General features: G+C 39.1%; 2 protein-coding genes across 2 annotated transcripts in view; both read right to left on the bottom strand.

The window, feature by feature from the left end:
* Positions 1-650: 650 nt before the first annotated feature.
* Positions 651-20,334, bottom strand: part of YWHAQ (tyrosine 3-monooxygenase/tryptophan 5-monooxygenase activation protein theta) — a 39,697-nt gene continuing 20,013 nt past the window's right edge. Inside the window, exons 3-6 of the mRNA XM_049652567.1 lie at positions 6,848-6,971; positions 4,006-4,169; positions 3,710-3,805; positions 651-1,731 (exon numbers count right to left, since the gene is read on the bottom strand). Of these exons, the coding sequence (XP_049508524.1) occupies positions 1,672-1,731; positions 3,710-3,805; positions 4,006-4,169; positions 6,848-6,971 (444 nt within the window). The 3' untranslated portion in view covers positions 651-1,671. The remainder of the gene's footprint in view (positions 1,732-3,709; positions 3,806-4,005; positions 4,170-6,847; positions 6,972-20,334) is intronic.
* Positions 10,753-20,334, bottom strand: part of LOC125937780 (copper transport protein ATOX1-like) — a 26,285-nt gene continuing 16,703 nt past the window's right edge. Inside the window, exon 2 of the mRNA XM_049652708.1 lies at positions 10,753-13,106. Coding sequence (XP_049508665.1) covers positions 12,846-13,106 — 261 coding nt within the window. The 3' untranslated portion in view covers positions 10,753-12,845. The remainder of the gene's footprint in view (positions 13,107-20,334) is intronic.

The raw sequence follows: 20,334 nt of genomic DNA, 5'->3' as shown, positions 1-20,334 counted from the left end.
GCAGAGAGAGAGGGAGACACCGAATCGGAAACAGGCTCCAGGCTCCGAGCCATCAGCCCAGAGCCTGACGCGGGGCTCGAACTCACGGACCGCGAGATCGTGACCTGGCTGAAGTCGGACGCTTAACCGACTGCGCCACCCAGGCGCCCCAACACTTAAGACATTCTAGTTTAACAGCCAATGTGATACTATAAAACAAAAATTATTTGAACCTCACTCATGGTACAACTGAATGTTTAGAGAGAGAATTCTTTGAAAACTAAACAAGTAATATACTCTGGAACTCTGACATTCGGCTTGAATATCCACGGAAGCATGATTCTAATACCAACCAAAGCACTCATACTCACATAATTAACTTTTCTAGTTTTAAAATGTCCACTTTATTCCATGTAACACTTAACTGGGTAACATTTACATCTGAAGAAGAGATGGTCCACACAACTGCTCTATGGTAAAACACTAGCTCTAAGACATGTAGTCCAATTGCATCCATTTCCAGGCACCGCTAGACAAGCGAAGTCACAATGCAGGTACAAGCATCACTACATTTTACATAAGATAAAAGAGGAGTATCAATAAACTTCAGGAAGTAGTAAATTCGTCTGTCCCTTAAAATGAGTATGCAACTGTTACAAAGCCATAGTAAGTGGTTTATAAAATGTAGTTTTATTTTATGTTACTCTGCTGTTACATAGGGCGTAACATTTTCACAAGGCTTTTTTGGGACTACAGTCGATGGTCGGCAACACACAACAGTGGTCCAACTCTCTACACGAGGGTCGCTAGACAAACCGGACGCCCCCCCACACGTGCACAAATCTGCATGGAAAAGTACTAACGTTTTAGACTCGGACTTGTGGACTTTATTTCCCCTTTCTAGTGTATTAAGAAATGACATGCACTTTGATTTGCCAAAAGCAACGCTTGTATTCTGGCAGCAACATGCTACTTCTATTACATAGGAAAGTGAATACCAGAACTACAAAAGGCAGGAGGTGTAAGTGAATTTTTATTGGGAAGGGAAGTTGTCAACTTAAACAGCAGCAAATGAAGAATGAATAAGGAAACTTCCTGTTGTCACAGATACCCAAGACCTCCATCATATTTGATACAGGAGGAATTTCAATTTGCGACCCCCCGCGCAGAAATGCCAAATGCTTTTCCGTTCAATCTAATACTTCTGGATTCCTACCAAAAAGGAATACAGGAAGAGCACGGAAAAGTTGCTTACTAAAAGGAAACCCCCAAAGAAGTAAGGGAGGGAATGGAGAAATTAAGAAGTTATGTAGAACACTTTTGAAATTGTAATGAACTGCATTTTCATATCTTCACAGTAATACAAAACACAGTCACTTGCAGAACTGGTTCAGATTACTTAAATACCAGATACGTTTTTAGTCCTCTACATAAGTGTTTGGAAGTTACTGACGTTCGTGTGAAATGAAGCTACTAATACTTTTCTACAGCAGTAACTGCACACCAGGAAGGCCAAGACAAACACAAATCAAGGAATGGAGTTTTCCCAAAGCCGCAGTGTGAAAAGACTATGAACAGTTGATTCCATACACATGAATGGGTTTCTTTGCTATAGGAAATCCAAATGGAATAAGGAATGGAGATGAGTAAAAAGGTTTCTTGAGGGGAAGAAGGATGACACCCTGTACGCATTTAGTTTTCTGCCCCTTCTGCCGCGTCACATTCTTCTCCTGCACTGTCTGATGTCCATAACTAGGAAAAAAAAAATCATATTAAGTTATCCAGACAATAGACACTGTGACTAAAGACTAGAAGTTAGATTTCTCAAACTCCCAAACACCATCAACTCCTCCCCCGAAGTGTATTTTTGTAAACCTCCCAATATGCATTTGCAAAATGACACAAACTGCTTCCGTACGTTTTTAAAGCTCTTTTTTAATAGTAGTATAATTTCAGGAAAAAACGTATTATTGTTAGAATTTAACGTTATCTCTGCTCGCAGCAGCCAAATGTTCTTCCTGAAAGCACTACTGAAATATAATTCATGAAATTAACAAGGCAAAAAAATTTTTAAGGAAGGAGGTGAACCATAGTCATTTTAACGGTTTCCAAATATTTCAAGGGTGACTGTATTGAAATAGGAGCAGACCTATTTTGTATGCTGCAAAGGGTTAAACGAGAACAGGTGATGGAAATTAGAAGGACGCAGTAGTGGGCAAGAAGATGTACAGAAAACATTCTTAAATTAAAAAAAACTTTTAACACTTATTTCATTTTTGAGAGACAGGGACAGAGCATGAGCAGAGGAGGGGCAGGGAGACAGAGAGAGACACACACACACAGAATCTGAAGCAGGTTCCAGGCTCTGAGCTGTCAGCACAGAGCCCGATGCAGGCCTTGAACTCGCGAACTGCAAGATCATGACCTGAGCCGAAGTCAGACACTTAACCAACTAAGCCACCCAGGTGCCCTGAGAAAGCATTCTTGAATTAGCTAGGATGTTAAAACAGAATTGATCTCCAAGGACCTCTCCAATTTTAGGATGGAACAATGAAGTGAAGAAGGAAATAGTCAAGTTTTACTGACTATTAACAACAGTTCACAAAATGAATTTCTATTAGATCAACACAAAGAGACTACGGGTAATTTTAGAAAAACAAGAATCGTATATAATTTTTAAGTTATGTTAAAAAACTAAGATAAATAGAAACAAAACATCCCTAAAGAACTGTCTAAGAGAGAAAATAAAACAAAGCCAGTTAAGATAAAGGCAGCCCCACAATATTCCTGAGAAGAGATATAATGGCTCAGTTTGCTTTTCTTCTATGGAAGCTCTTTACACTGATCATTCTTCTACCACTACCCCACAAGAACAGAGATTTCCAATGGCTGGGAATGGAGTATCTTCATTATTTCCTTGTTCAGCAAAGTTGACCAGATATGGTGCTAACATTAAAAAAAAAAAAAAAAAATCCTTTCTAGCAAAAATAAAGCTCCAAACTGGGGAGAACTACACTTATATTAAAAGGAATAGTCCCTTCGGCCACATTTTGTCTAAACGTTTTGACATATTAAATTTACTTGAGCCTATAAAAGAAGCTAAGTACAGCTCAATTTGTGTTTTTTGGCCCATTATTTTCCCCTTCATTATCTGCCTATCCAAGAAGTAGGAGAAAAACAAAAGAAAAACAAAAAAGATAAACAAGTGAAACAGGTCTTGGCCTAGAGACAGAAGTGGAGTAAACTGAGGTTAAGGTTTACTCCCTATCAAATGACTGTAAGACATCACAAAGTAAATTTTCATTATAACAAGGCATTTCACGGGATTTTAGGAAAGCTTAGATACCTACACAATTCCTAAATTGCTGTCGCTAATTGATCCAAAACAAGAAAATATTGCAACTATAAAACCTTCCTATATTAACATAATTATCAACATCTTCATTCCAATGCAATAGTCAATGACGTTAATATTAAGAGTTCCTACAATCTTCGTATCTTCTCAGGAAGGTCTAATAAAACGCCTATTCAACTTGAAAGTCTGCCTACAAAAGAACATTTGGCCCACACAGAATACTAACAAGCACTCAATAATACTTTCACTTACATACCTGTGTTCATTTTCTGAGAGAAAGTTGAGCTCTGCCCCAAAATATAGGGAGACTGAAATAACTATTTTTGTTCTTAAAAAAGACAAAGGATAACAACATTGAAAGAAGGAACAACTCACTGTTAGGTTGTCTCTAAGCAACTGCATGATGAGGGTGCTGTCTTTGTAGGAGTCTTCGTTCAGTGTATCAAGTTCTGCAATGGCCTCATCAAAAGCCTATGCGTGGTAAACGATATTTGCATCAACACAGAGTGATTACAATTACAAACCATTTTTACTAAATAGGTGAGCAACCACTTTATACTCTACTATCCATTAAAAATAAAGTTCAACGGACTCATTTTCACAGATTCTCAGTTTATGGCAATGACCTTATCAGTATGAGTAAGAACTGAGGAGAATGATCTGAAACTTACTGTTTTAGCCAGTGTGCAGGCAAGCTCTGGGTTATTAAGGATCTCATAGTAAAATACAGAAAAGTTAAGAGCCAGCCCCAGGCGGATGGGATGTGTGGGCTGCATCTCCTTCTTGCTTATATCAAAAGCCTCTTGGTAAGCTCCTTGGGAATTATCTATCGTTTCTGAGAAGGGAAGGAAAAAAACAAGCACAATACTGAAAATATCCATCAAATATGCAGCACATTAACACCTTTAACTTACGCTACTACCTCACGTAGCAGTGATTTTTCTGTGGTTTTCTCTTAAAACCACTTATACCACAAAAACATTCTTGTAGTAGGCTATTTAAAAACTAGTTTACAATGTTGTTTGCTTATAATCAGCTTTTTTAAAAAACAGCATGAGAGAGTGTGACCAGATTTTTCAATCTCTCGGACTAAGACACTTTTTTCCTATCTTTTAATTTTACTAATTGGAAATGCAGCAATTAAAAATAATTTGACTGAGGGGCACGTGGGTGGCCCAGCTGGTTAAGCATCCAACTTCAGCTCAGGTCATGATCTCATGGTTCGTGGGTTTAAGCCCTGTGACAGGCTCTGTGCTGACAGCTCAGAGCCTGGAACCTGCTTCGGATTCCGTGTCTCCCTCTCTCTCTGCACCCCCTCCCCCCGCTTGCACTGTCTCTTTCAAAAATAAATAAACATTAAATAATAATAATAATTTGACTGATGGCTGCCTGACTGGCTCATTCAGAAGACCATGCAATTTTTTTTTTTTAATGTTTATTTTTTAGAGAGAGAGAGAAACAGAATGTGAGTGGGTTAGGGGCAGGGAGACAGGGAGACACAGAATCCGAAGCAGGCTCCGAGGTTCCGAGCTGTCAGCACAGAGCCCAATGCAGGGCTCCAACTCACAAGCTGTGAGATCATGACCTGAGCTGAAGTCGGACATTCAACCTACGGAGCCACCCAGGGGCCCCTACGAGAAGAGCGTGTGATACTTGATCTTGGGGTTATGAGTTCAAGCCCCACAATGGGTATGGAGATTACCTTAAAAATAAAATATTTAAAATAATAATAATAATAATAATAAATAGTAATAATAACTTGACTGATATGGGTCAATAATATCATTAAAACCAGAAAAAAACTGGGCTATAATACCTCTTTCCAAAATAATGAAAACACTTTACAAAGATCATCACCACCAATATCTGTATTTTTGTGATTTATTTGTAAAAATAATACTGATTCTTGGTATCAAAAGAGGTATTACGTGAAAGGCAATATGAAACGTGTCAACATATAGAACAAAATCTGCTCTGACCAGAGGTGGATTACTGACCTAATAAAAATGTCACCTTCCTGAAAAAACTGTTCAGTAATTATTACCGACACTAATCTGATTGTATCCATGCGTTCACAGGGGTAGGCAGGCTTTCTCAACGAGACCACTGGTCCAGTACAGCTTTAGAAATACTGACCTAACAGAAATTTAAGGTTAGCCCTTTTTGGCCTGAATATGTGCATTTTCCGTCCTCTGAAATGGCACATTTATTGATCTAAATATGGCCCTCACATACGAAGGAGTTCCCGCTGACTGGCATGTAAGGAAGTACTACATACAATGAGCAGCTGTAAAGGTGTCTTAGTATCCAGGCTGTAAATATAGACTACCTACGAATCCCAGACTATTAGAGTATTCTATGGAGAGGACCAGAAATGCCCATGAACCAGAAAGGATTAAATCATCAGGCTAAGGCTGGGCCTATGTCCCAGTCTCCCAAAGACCCCCCTTTGACTTGCAAGTATCTGTCACTTTCAGTTTTGCTTATCTTTATGGCAACAGAAATTATAAATCAATAATATTAAGTTTAGTATACAAGTTTTATTACAGCAGAGTACAACAGTCTTCTCTTGGTATCTTCAACTACACTGATATTTGGGATGGTCACACTGTCCCACTTTCAGTTAGTAACTCTGTGCGGGCAGGAAGCCACAGTAACTATTTGAAGGGGCACGCTCTTTTTGGATGGGGCAAAATTCAAATAATGAACCTACTGGAAATAAGGAATTAAGTGAAGCTTCTATCTAGAACTTGATAAATTTGGTAGCAGGCACATACACAAAATTTAGTTATAGGACCTGCCTTATACTTAGCTACTAATATTCCAGGGAGACAGAGTTCAGTGTTAATACATTCATTTTGATTTTTTTTTTTTAAACAAACAAGACTGGCAATTCAGTTACTCTCTTTTTCTGTACCTACATTTTTCTATGACAAATTATGTACGAGCAATAATAGTTTCATCTCACCTCTCTTCCTCGGAAATGTAGTTATAATTAGTCAACAAGATGATCCTTCAGAACAGGTAGTAGTTAATAAATATGTCAAACAGAAGAAGTACAACATCTTGTTTCTATATTCTGTATGTAATTTCCAATTATCTTAAATTGTAAGGTATGATGACACTAAGGGCCATGAGACAACAGAATCACTCAAAGCATATGCAAATGACTGGGGGCTAAAAATACACTTAGCCAAATTCTAAAGCATAAAAGATTAAGCTTTTTAAAGTTATTTTTAAAATATCTTATCAGATTATAATCAGAGTTTAGGAGTTTAATTTTTCAAAAACAGCAGCACATAAGGTCAATTCATGACTATTTTCATTTTTGAGAAAACTAAGGTAACATTATTAATTTTCTTTTCCATAGATTCCTAGATTTTTTTTAAGACTCCGAGATTTTTAAAAAGTTAAAGAGGGCCTGGAGATGACATAGTGCCTACTGGTACAGGGTCCCATTTATCCTCCTGTCCTTTACATTTTTAACTTTACCCATAAAGCAAACATACTTACGTTTTCGATCATCACCACATGCAACTTCAGCAAGGTACCGGAAGTAATCTCCCTTCATTTTCAGATAGAAGACCTTACTCTCTGGATTAGTTGCATTGGCTATTAAATACTTATCCAACAATTCCTGAAAGAAATAAGATAAAATATTAGGCATTAATATGAGCTCACAACAATATGCACTGGCATCATTACCACAGCAACTACAACCATACCACCTTGGACTTGAAACATGGACTGAGAGCAGGGGTCACAAGGTTGTCATTAGTCGAATGCTTTGGCTCACGGCAACAGCAAGTCACAGTTTCTAATAGTAGAGCTAGAGCACATCGAATACTAATTAGAAAGAGCCTGGGGGCACCTGGGTGGCTCAATGAGTTGACCATCAGACTTGGGCTCAGGTCATGACCTCGCAGTCTGGGAGTTCGGAGCCCCACGTCGGGCTCTGTGCTGACAGCTCAGAGCCTGGAGCCCGCTTCGGCTTCTGTGTCTCCCTCTCTCTCTGCCCTCCCCCACTCCCACCGTCTGTCTCTCTCAAAATAAATAAATAAACTCAAGAGAAAATATTGGGTTAGTAATTAAGTACGTCTTTATTCCCTATTTTACTCAAAGAAATGTACACTTGATCCAATGAGCTAGTGCCTCTCAAACTGAGGAATTTGTACAAGGTGTGCCAGAAGAAAAGTCACAGAAGAAGGGCACCTGGCTGGCTCAGTCAGTAGAGCATGCAACTCTTGATTTCAGGGTCATGAGTTCAGGCCCCACACTGGGTGTAGAGATTACTTACAAATAAAATCTTTAAAAAAAAAGTCACAGAAGACAAATAGGAATAGAGATCTTTGTGGACTATCAATTTTACTCGATGGTAAGTAATTTAAAAATCTTTTTGCAATAAATATTATGGAGGAGAGTAAAATTCTCATAGAAATTTTAAGACACCAATACCTATACCTCATAGGTTGGTTTTGGAAGTGAAACCAATCAGTGGATGTGAAAGCAATGCGCAGTGCGGTGTCACATGTTAAGCGGTTGGTGTCAGTGGTCAGCCAGCCAGGTATCGCCCCTCTTCTGACTCGGTGCAAAGTTTGAGCAGCACTGATCTAGGCAATGTGAAAACTAGTGAAAAAGTTTAAGCAAGAAACAGCCACAGTCATCTTTGCATTCTGGAAAAATAGCCACAGATATTACCAGTTAACATTATACAAAAATACCAACTACAAGGGTGCCTTGGTGGCTCAGTCGGTTAAGTGTCCAACTTCGGCTGAAGTCATGAGTATCATGTTCCTGAGTTTGAGCCCTGCATTGATCTGTGTTCTCCTTCTCTCTCTGCCCCTTCCCTGCTTGCTCCCTCCTTCCCTCCCCCAAAATAATAAACATTAAAAAAACAAACTACAAGACAAAACTGGAAGTTTAGAGAAGAATCCAGCTAAGACGGTTTCAAATTCACCTAACTGTATTACTGAAGAAGCAAAAGGTTGTTTACAGTTTAAAAGAAAAAAAAAAAAAAGGCTAAGAAAAAGTTTAGAAAACGGTTCTAACTCAAGAACTCTCTCATTGTTTATCTGACTAAAAATGGCCTAAACAAAATGCAATGATTACATCCATAACTTATTTTAACGGAAATGAACAGGAAAACATATTTTAAATCCTTAAATTTACTTTTTAAAAGTTTCCATAAAAAATATTTTAAAAGGGCCTAAAGCTCAGGCAAATTTTTTATTTTAAAATTACCTAACAAAGCCCCAGGAGTCTATACATTATAAAACTGGCAAACTGCATAAAAATTGTGGCCAGGAATGAATCAATAGATGTCATTAAGGGCCACACCCAAACACTAGAGGGAACAGTGAAAACTAACGCTGGCTCCCGACCACCCTCTTAATTGAGAAAAGATTCAAAAGAGAAGCCTGTAAGAATTTCTTCTGCTCAGCATCACCAATTCAACTTTAATAGCTATTCGCTAACATGAACCTGATCTTTCCCAGAATCTTACAAATTCGTACTACTTTAACTTTTCCCTCTAATACCGTTTGTATAGATCACGGACGACTTTCAATTTAAAAATGATTTTTGGGGAACACCAGATTTTAGGACTTTTGCGTGGAGGGACCGCCGCAAAGAAGCGGACTTGTTTTGAAATCGCAAACTGAACCGCAGCCATCCCTACCTTTAAGGAAAAATTCAACAAGAGTGGATTGTGAGAAGCTGCATTACACAACACAAACACAGTATCGATTGTGTGGTAGCCACAACCTCTGCTTGCACCCAAACTGAGAACTGGCACATAAAACATTCTCGTCCTCCTGAGTGAGTCAGTTAGGACGAGATCACACAGAGGAGCTCCAAAAAGGTGCCAGCTCTGGTGAAGACATTTCGTCACAACAAAAGCTCCTCGGTTCCTTTAAGACGTAGTACTCTGCGATGGAACGTGGCCGAAGTGTGGTAGCAGAGGCTGAGAAAAGCCGACCCGGGCGAGGACTTGGGGCGAGAAGAGAAAGGAGGCGGTCGTACCGATCCCTCCTCAGTCACGCGGCCCGATGTGGGCGCGCTCATGAGGACGGCTGACTGGCCTCCAAACGTTCGGGAAAGCTGCGAACAACTATTGCGCTAGTAAGTACGCAGCCACTCGTGAGCTAAACTCGTCCTTTCTAAAACTGCCAACTTTGACTACTAGCTTGCATACAGCCACGACACACGATCGACAAGGCTGGCTTTTACATAGTCACTTGTACGTTACTTCCACCTTGGAGTTTCAGCTAGATATTATGGGTCCTTTGTCAGATGCCACACATCACTAGCTCCCTAGGAAGGATGGAAACAACAGGTACAGAATAACTGTCTTGCCACATGTTACCAGTAGTAGAGATGTGTATTTTAGCCCCAAAAGACAGTGGATTCTGCTTCATGTCTTACCAAAATGATCATGGCTATTACCAGGTAGTATCAATACCAGTACTGGGGCACCCGAGTGGCTCGGTCGGTGAAGCATCCAACTCTGGACCTCAGCTCAGGTTATGATCTCACACTTCGTGAAATCAAGCCCCGCATCGGGCTTCGCATGGAACCCGCTTGGGGATTCTCTCTTCGCCCTCATCTGCCCGTCCCCTGCTCATGCTCACCCTCTCAAGATAAATAAATAACTTTTAAAAATACCAGTATTAATTATTAATACCAGACAGAATAAAGGCTATACTTAAAGGTATAAAGTCTAAATGTACAACTTTTATTTAAAAAATTATTTTAAAGACTCAACATGGATCAGAGAGAACCAAAATGATAAATGGTAAGTACCTGAATAAGAAAATCTTTCCATATAAGGTAACTGGTAAGAAGTCAGGAGACAGAAAGAGAATCAGTTTTAACATCTAGGTAGTTAAAAAGTTCCCCCGCTGATTTCTCCTGCACATTATTCTTGTCAGTTAAGCGGGAGATCCCCTTTGTAACTCTTCGACCTGCAGATTTTATGATCTTGGGAGGCTTGGAGAGCTAAGACGGGGGTTCCTCCAGCACTGACTGCGTGACTTGATTCGGGAAGAAGGCAAATGGTCATTCTTTTTTGAAAATCTGAGAGATCTGTAAAGTCCACGTACTCACTACCCAAAATTACAAGGTGGACTCGTAACTGAGGGCTAAACCAAAGAAACACAAACCTGAGCAAAATCAGAGGAAAATGTTTAAGTTACTACACAGGTCACTTTGAGAGACGCTAAAGGACCTAAGAATAAGCTTAATCTCATAAAGATAGGATGGCAATAAAAATAAAAGGTTGTATCAGAAAAGCTATGGAGAACTGTATAAGAAATGAAATTGTCATGCAATAATATTGATGTAAATTGAGTACAGCAACTATTCCTCTTCAAGCCCATGTCTTAGAGAAAAGGCTAGGAAGAAAGCAAAACTCTAATACTAATTCTATCCCCAGGAGTGAATTATTTTGGCTTATAATAATCCTACCATCACATCAACAGTTTTTCTAAACAATTCCTTTGGCTTCAGTGGTAATATTCCATGGCATTCAACAAACTAAAATAATATGTTTACCTTAAACTCATTTATAAGTGATTCCTGTTTACAGACAAAATAAACTGCTCTTGTCCCTCATCATATAGTTAGCTTATTCTTTATTTTTTTTTTTTTAACGTTTATTTATTTTTGAGACAGAGAGAGACAGAGCATGAATGGGGGAGGGTCAGAGAGAGGGAGACACAGAATCTGAAGCAGGCTCCAGGCTCTGAGCTGTCGGCACAGAGCCCGACACGGGGCTCGAACTCACGGACTGTGAGATCATGACCTGAGCCGAAGTCGGCCGCTTAACCGACTGAGCCACCCAGGCGCCCCAGTTAGCTTATTCTTTATATAAGAAGCTGATTTATTTAGAAGAGTAGGTAACTGATGAAGAGTGTTAAAATACAAACAAAATATAATCAAAAGGAAACAAAAGATGTTCTAAGGATTTTCAATTTCCTCTTTTTAGCTTACTGAAATTAATAAAACGCTATTAAACACATTCAATCTCTAACTTTAGGGGACACATACTAATCATTATCCATATATTTTTATCAGTTTAATCAGCACATACTACCACCAAAACTACATCCATCCACCATTCAGCAAATAGTCAAATGCTCAACATATGCCAAGCCCCATTCTAAGCACTTTATGTATTATTTACAGCTAAACAAACCATCGTGACAATGAATAAAAGCACACTGGAGTCCAAAAACGTGTCCAAGTCATACAATTAAGTGGAGCCACTATCTGAAACCGGAGGTAGTATTTCTAAGCCCTACCCTGTAAAATAAAGGTTAATAATACCCAAAAATACCTAAAAGCATTTGTCCTTATGTTAGATATTTATTACAATTAGTAAAACAAAATGCTTAATATGGTGTACAGGGCAATATGATTATTTAACAACTGGAACATTTACTGAATGGTAAGAGCTACATTTTTCTGACATTCCAACCTCAAGTATCATGTAGCACACACACAAAAAAACCACTGACATGATATGCATGAAAAATAGTCTCTAGACATTAACTGTCTAATTAGGTTGATTAATCCAAGGCACTGAAATCAAAGTAAAATTTAAGACTCAAGAAGGAAATCACATTTCATCCAGAAAGAAATTATACACACATAACCACCCTGATTTGGGGTGGCTGAGTGGACCTTTCAGAGGCTGCATGTGATGGGCTGGAATTACAGGATGGGTCCGAAAGAGAGGAAGATAAAGGACCAGGGTAACTTTGGGTTATTTTAGAATGTATGATTTTAGAAATTAGATTCCTTTGTGAAAGTGATTTATGTCATTAGCTCTATGACCTGGTGGCAAATCACAGCTTCTCAAAACTGCTTCTTTATATAATGAGAATATGATGATCCAAAGACCTTCTCTTCTCAGAAATTACCATTTTAGGGGCGCCTGGGTGGCTGAGATGATTAAACATTTAGATTTCGGCTCAGGTCAGGATCTCACGGTTCATGAGTCCGAGCCCTGCGCTGGGCTCTGTACTGACAGCTGGCTTGGGATTCTCTCTCTCTCTCTCTCTGCCTCTCCCCTGCTCCCACGTGCTCTCTCACTCTCTCAAAATAAATAAACTTTAAAAAAAAAAAGAAAATTACCATTCTAAGTATACCAGCTAGGGTTGAATCTCATAAAGGACTTGTTGCCTTAACTAAGGAGGCAATGAATCATCTATAACATGATCCAAGTTAATCATCTATCACATTATCAATCTACGGAAATATTTTCTACCCTTAATAAAATAAATGCCTTGCACAATTAATTGCCCTTGCACTATTTTTTTTTTTTAACACTTACAACCAAAGTGGCTCGATTTTATTGCAGGGACGCTAGGGAGGAGCAGGGCAAGTGAGGGTCTCTGTAGGAACTCCCACTGCTGAGTAGGACTGCCAGGCCCAGGTCTGTCGGGAAGGCAGGAGAGGATCAGCGGCCTGCCCGCTTTGCTCCATCTTGGGCCCAGGGTCCAGGCCCTCACTACTTGGGGCCGAGGTAGGAAGCAGCTTGTCCTGTTTTTCCCAGGGTCTCCAGCAGAAGATCCACGCTGTGCTCAGAGTTGACGCAAACCTTCTCGTTAGGCAGGTCAAGGCCAAACTCAACTCCTCCCAGCTTGTTGAGCACCCGACTGACTGCACTGGAGCAGCCTTCACAGGTCATGTCCACAAACAACTCGTGTTTCAGCAGGACTGTGGATGTGGTGGTAGCGACGCGACGCCTCTGCTGGCTCTCTCCCTTGCACTATTTTTTTTTAAGTTTATTTCTTTATGTTGAGGGAGAGAGAACACACGGGTAGAGGAGGGGCAGAGAGAGAATCCCAAGCAGACTCTGCAATGTCAGCACGGAGTCCAATGTGGGGCTCAATCTCCCGAACTGTGAGATCATGACATGGGCCAAGACCAAGAGTCAGACACTTAACACTTAATGTGCTGAGCCACCCAAGCCCCCACCCCCAGCACTATTTAAGAACGTTATTGGTTGGGGCACCTGGGTGACTCAGTCGGTTGAGTGTCTGACCCTTAATTTCAACTCAGGTCATGATCTCAGGGTCATGAGTTTGAGCCCCACGTTGGGCTTCATGCTGAGCATGGAACCTGCTTGGGATCCTCTCTCCCTTTCGCCTGTCCTTCCCTCACTCACGCTGTCTCTCAAATAAAGAAAAACTTTAAAAAAATGTTACTGATTCAGAACTGTTAAGCCTTGGAATCCAAGTCTTAAACCCCAGCTCTGGTGTCTAACTAAAAAAATGAAGGAATGAAGTAAAAATTTTCACAGAGGCTAATCACCAATGTGAGGGATCCCATAGGTTAGGCTGTGTGATTTAGCTGACATCACATGGCAGATCAGATCAGTAAGAGCTCAAACTCAAGTTGCAATGCCTATATTCAGGTCCCTACCTTCTTTACTCAAACCTGTATCAAATCCCAAACCTCTACAAATGAACAAAACAAATTTTTAGTGAATTGTACCAGAGGAGTAGAGTGACCCTATGTCCTGGTTTGCCTGGCTTAAGCCTGCTGTCTCGGTACAGTTATAATGCTATCTCTTTCATGCTTAAGAAGTACCCATTTCTGAAGATATCTAATCATCCTGCAGACACCTAGTCATAGTTCAGAGTATTATTTCAATACTAAAAGTTAAGGGATTAAACTTCTTGCCATACCCTTTAACAGGGATTAAACTTCTTGCCATACCCTTTAACAATCATACAGAAGGTGCTAAAACTTTTAAGCATGCACTGACAACCGAAGGTGGGGCCATGTAACTAGTTCCTTCTCTGAACTTCTTCTTTTAAACATCACCTATTTGTCAACTGAATAGATGCAAATTTGGACAACCAACTATAAATATCAGCCTCATTAATGACAAAAAATGAAACCAAAGCATCTTTAGTAACAATACTGACCTAAATTTTACAGCTTTTACTTTAATACTTTTGCAAACTCTCCCCTCCTCCTCTATTCAATTATCCTTTCAGATAATAATCCCTTCCATAACTAGTATTTTATGCATCCTTAACTATCCTAAAATGAAATTAGTAGGTAATATGTCTACACATAATTTTAAAATCTACATTAATATACATTAAGACAAGGGAGAAATAAAAGCAATTTGTAGTAAAACAGTATGTATTTCCCTATGTAAATGTTTATATGCCTGAAGTGTAAAGCATTAACACAGCCAGATGTTTGCCTCTAAGAAATCACCATGAATAGGAGAACTTTCAGATACAGACTTCCACAGTCTGTACAAGTATCACTAACAGTCTAACCAGTCATTACAAACAAAATAAAGTAAAATCTTCTCGACTTTTACATAGTAGTTGCATTCTTGGTTAATTTTGTATACATTAAAACCATGGGGGGGGGGACCCTTTGTGTTTAACTAGTTAATAAAACAAAATTAGGTCTTAGCCTCAGATAATTGTAAAAACAGTTTTCTACCTAAATGAGTGAGCAGCTGGACATTCATTACCCAAGACTGTATGTCTATGTACTAAGGGAGGTCTAGTGTCACTGAGCTCTGTTCACTCAGCGTGCTGCCTTCCCTACACTTGTTCAGAAACAATGAGTGAGTCAATGGTGTGTGTGTGTATATATGTATATGTGTGTGTGTATATATGTGTGTATGTATATATATATATATATAATAGCCCTATGGGAGCTCATATAAGGAAATAACTACTCTGTTAAGCAACTGGAAGTTTTTTTTATTTATTTTTCAAATGTTTATTTATTTTTGAGAGAGAGAGAGCCTTGAGTAGTGGAAGGGCAGAGACAGAGGGAGACACAGAATCCAAAGCAGGCTGAGCTGTCAGCACAGAGCCCGACGCGGGGCTCGAACTCACAAACCGTGAGATCATGACCTGAGCCGAAGCCGGAAGCTTAACCACCTGAGCCACCCAGGCGTCCCTACAAGTTTTTCTTGAGGTATCAAGGGACCCGTGTCTTAAAGGGTAAATACGATTTTACAAAAATAGGCAGAAAGCATGGGGGAAGAAGGCACTCCGAAGGAAGGAGTCTGTGGCACAAACGTACAATTGCACAAACAGGTGGAAAGTACTGAAGATGGCAATCTTTTCAAAAGAAAAATACAAAAAACTCCCCAAATCACAGGAACATTTTTAAAAGGCACCAAATTTCATAATATCCATCATGAATTACGTTCGAATGCCTCAATGGAATGAGTGCTAGATTGATAATCTGGTTCTAGAGTCTACATCTAGAGCAAGTTCCTTAATTTCATTGCCTCTTCTATAAAATAGGCAAAATAACTACTAGGTATGTACCCAATGGATACAAAAATACTGATTCAAAAGGGCACATGTAGCCCAATGTTTACAGCAGCATTATCAACAATAGCCAAACTATGGAGGAAGCCCAAATGTCCATCGACTGATGAATGGATAAAGAGGTGGTAGATATAAATATAGACACACACACACACACACACACTCTCTCTAATATTACCCAGCCATCAAAAAGAATGAAATCTTGCCATTTGCAATGACATGGATGGAACTAAAGCATACTATGCTAAGTGAAACTCAGTCAGAGAAAGAGAAATACCATATGATTTCACTCGTATGTAGAATTTAAGAAACGAAACAGATAAAGGGGAAGGAGGAAAAAAAAACAGAGGAAGGCAAATCATAAGAGACTCAACTATAGAGAACTGAGGGTTGCTGGAGGGGTGTTTTGGAGGGGTGGTGGGCTAAATGGATGATGGGTATTAAGGAGGTCACCTGTGATGAGCACTGGGTGTTATATGTAAGTGATAAATCACTAAACTCTACTCCTAAAACCAATATCACGCCATACGTTAACTAACTAGAATTTAAATAAAAATCTGAAACAAAAGCCTAGGTGAAATAAAAATAAAATAAACAAAATATTCACTAAGTTTTAATAACCTATGCTATTAAGGCATTAAATCAAAGAGCAATCTGTTAAGCAAGTCGACCTCTAGATAAAAATGTTTTCTTGCCATTTTTCATTCAAAAAATTCTGTATGTGGCATGTTAAGCATGTAGCACAGTGCCTATCACACAGTGAGACTCATTCTTTGTCCAATGAACCCAGGCCATAGCACAGAAGCATGCTGACACAGGTGCGAGAGCAACGGGATTTCACGCACAGTACTACCTTGAAACGGTGCAGGGTGCATTTCTTTTTCTGATTCTTTATTTTCATCAAAGTAATAACTGCAAGAGTTAACCACCCCTCTGTTATTCCTACAGAAAAATAATAGTCTTGCTATTCTGTTATTTCACGGTTTTGCTCCTTCAAGGAAACCTTTTTTTTTTTTTTTAATCATGACCTCATACTAGTATCTCCAATTCAAATCAACACCACAGGATGCTTCCTTATTTGTATCTTCTCTTCACACACAAGAAGATTCTGGTTGCCATTAAAATAAGAGCTAATGCACGTACATCCCAGAAAATTCAAAAACGCTAAATAAAGTTTCTCTCCCTCCCCTGGGTTCTTAGCCATGCGGTTCTTTCCTTCCTCCGGTTTCTTATACATTCTTCCAGATATTTTTTATACATTTAAAATCCATGTTCCCCACCCCGCTCATATCACCACACTACACACTATTCTGTGCCCTGTTTTCACCTCCATATAATCCCTCTGAGATCATTCCATATCCACGTATTTAAAACTGCACAGTAGTACACTAAATGGGCATACTATAAATGTTTAAATACTCTCCACTGATGAACATTTAAATTGCTTCAAATCTTTGGATATTTCCAACAGTGCACAAAATGTACACTTGATCCTTAGGATAAATTGTCAAACTGTCCTCCCTGGAGGTGATTCCAATTTATTAAAAAAAAAAAAAATTTTTTTTTTAACCTTTATTTTTTGAGAGAGAGGGAGACACAGAATCTGAAGCAAGCTCCAGGTTCTGAGCTGTCACCACAGAGCCTGACACGGGGCTCAAACTCAAGGACTTCGAGATGATGACTGGAGCAGAAGTCGATGCTTAACTGACTGAGCCACCCAGGTGATTTCAATTATTTATAATCTCACTAGCAATGTGATTAATGTTTCTACTTCTCAATATCCTCTGAACCCAGGGGACATTCTTTTTTCTCTTTTCCAATCTAGTAAGGGGAGAATACATTATTATGCTTCTGTTTGCAGTTTTCTTGATTATAAATGAAGTAAATAGTTGTGTATCCTTTTCTATTAACACTCTATTTGTGTCCTTTGCCATCTTCCTGATTTGTAAGAACTCTTTATACATTAACGGATTCATTTCCCAGATGTATCTCATATAAGTTTCATGTATCTAAAGACTGGCAATTAAATGGCATTTATTAATATTTTCTATTACATTAAGTCATATATAATATAACCAAAATACTTCTCAGTATGAGAAGTCCAAGTTAACGTGACTATTCAATTTTAGCCCAAATAAAATACAAGGACAGAAGATTTTTAACTGAAATACAAGTCTGAATGTGTGTTTAATGTACTGTCTACTGACCACATGAAACGGTTACACATTTTAAATGTTACTTGCAGAGCAGTACCACAGATTAAAATACACACACACACACACACACACACACACACTCATGCACTCTTAGTATGGTGGAGTGGAGTACTTAAGAAATCTCTGACTCACCACCTTAAAATAGATGGGCAGAAAAGGCTCTGATTCTGGCAATACAGTGAGACTGAACAGACTTTCCCTTCTAAAAATAATCAAAACGCTAAATAGAAGCAAATAAAATAGAAAAACTACAAGAGCTCCAAAAGAAAAAAGGAGACATCGAAATGCTGGATAAGATGAAACTAAGAGCAAAAAGTCAAGGTTTGTAACACAAGGAGAGTGGTGTGTGCCAGAACTGGGGACCCTAGAAAAACCTATCAATGCTGAAAGGTAGCAAGAAAGCTATTTCCTGGGGTTTTCTGGCAGGTGGGTGCGGTGTCCCATAAAACACTGAAACTCAAACCCATGTTCTGTGCAGGTGCTATTTATTTAGATTTTTATTTCATACACAATGTGTGAATCCACGGGCTGAAAATGTATGTAAAAATGAGCTGAAGCTTAGTGTGCCCGGAAGAAACAAATCCCCAAAAGCACTGTGTAAAGCTACTTCTACAAATGCAAGGCACAGCCACAAGTTCCATGGAAAAAGCTACATCCATATTATTAAAAACAACAGGGGTTCCTGGGTGGCTCAGTCGGTTAAGTGTCTGATTTCGGCCCAGGTCATGATCTCAGGGTCCGTGAGTTTGAGCCCCGTGTCGGGCTCTGGGCTGACAGCTCAGAGCCTGGAGCCTGTTTCAGATTCTGTGTCTCCCTCTCTCTCTGACCCTCCCCCCTTCATGCTCTGTCTCTCTGTGTCTCAAAAATAAATAAACGTTAAAAAACAACAACAACAAAGCTACTCAAGGGACAGATCCACTCTACGGGATCAACACGCAAACAAGGGATGGTTAGAACCCGAAGAACTTAAAAAAACGACAGTGTGTAATAAAACATAAAGTATGATAAATATTTATTTAGAAAGAGAACATGTGCATGTGTGACAGCAGGAGAGGGGCAGAAAAGAGGGGGGCAGAGGATCTGAAGCAGGCTCTGTGCTGCTGACAGCAGAGAGCCCAATGAGGGGCTTGAACTCACAAACCATAAGATCATGACCTGAGCCAAAGTCAGAAGCCTCATCAACTGAGCCACCGAGGCGCCCCTAAAATAAGTATGTTAAAAATGATTCAAGACCTACATTTTAATAGTTATGGATCAAACAGATGATGCCCAGGACTAGCTTCAAATGGAGGCAGAGGAGTGTTTCTGGTGGGGATATAAACAAAACAGAATTCATAATTGTTAAAGCTGGGAAATGGGTTACTACAGCATTCTCTTTATCTTTGTAGAAGTTTGACACTTTCACTTGATTCAAATAAGCAAAAATATTTTTTTAAAAAAGGGGGGAGGGAACAGAAGCTAGGAGGAAGAACAGGATACAGTAAATTAAGAAAAGGCAGCCTGGAAGTGAGGGAAGAGGGGGAAAGGTTTTTAGAATTAAGAGAGAGAAAATTAGTAAAACGGAAGGCTTACTTTAAGAAACTAATCAAAGCAGAGGACAAATAACTACCAAGATGAAAAAAATTATGGATAAGTCTATAGATGCAAGTAGAATTCTACAGAGATGCCTAAAAAATGATGTTTAAGAGAACATGTGATACGAATTCCAGAGAAGGAAAGAATGAAGAAGAGATGCTATTCAGAAATAAGGCTGAGACTCTCCCAGTTATAATATAAAAGACACCATCTTCAGAGTAGAAAAGTACACTGAACCCAAGCAAGATAAAATAAACATAAATTCATACCTAGACCAGCATGGTAAGATGAAGAATGCCAAAGACAAGAAAATTCTTAGAAGCAACCAGAGAAAGGACACGTTACCTATCAAGGAAGAAACAACAATATGACCGACAGGCTGATTTTTCATCAGAAAACAATCAAGTATCTTCCAAGTGCTGAGAAAAACAACTGTCAGTCAGAATTCCTCAACCAATTAAAGTACCATATAAAAGCAGGTGCAAAATAAATGATCTATCAAAGAGAGAAGTTCCCACTCAGACCTTTACTGAAAAAGCCCTTTTGGAGTGGGAAGGAAGAAATAATGGAATAAAAGAGAAGTCACCAGTTAGAATAATTACAGTAACTGAAATTTCACGTAACTGAAAAATTCCTGGTCTTGATCTGTGAAGTTTCCACTTTCCTAAAACCGTAACGACACAAAATTATTACAACATGTTGAATAACAATACATGTGTGACACCTCATGTTCGCAGAGGGTTGTATTGGATTATTTAGAAATACAGAACTTCTTCTGTACTTAGCATGTGCAAAGAACTGAGTTGATTATAAAAAGGACATGTGTCTCCCAACCCTCTTTTAGAGGATTATCTACCTTTTCTTAGAAGTTTACTTATTTATTTGG

Source organism: Panthera uncia, assembly GCF_023721935.1.
Source record: "Panthera uncia isolate 11264 chromosome A3 unlocalized genomic scaffold, Puncia_PCG_1.0 HiC_scaffold_12, whole genome shotgun sequence".
Taxonomy (NCBI): Eukaryota; Metazoa; Chordata; class Mammalia; order Carnivora; family Felidae; genus Panthera; species Panthera uncia.
The sequence above is the reverse complement of the archived record's forward strand: the minus strand, read 5'-3'. Positions and strand labels throughout refer to the sequence as shown.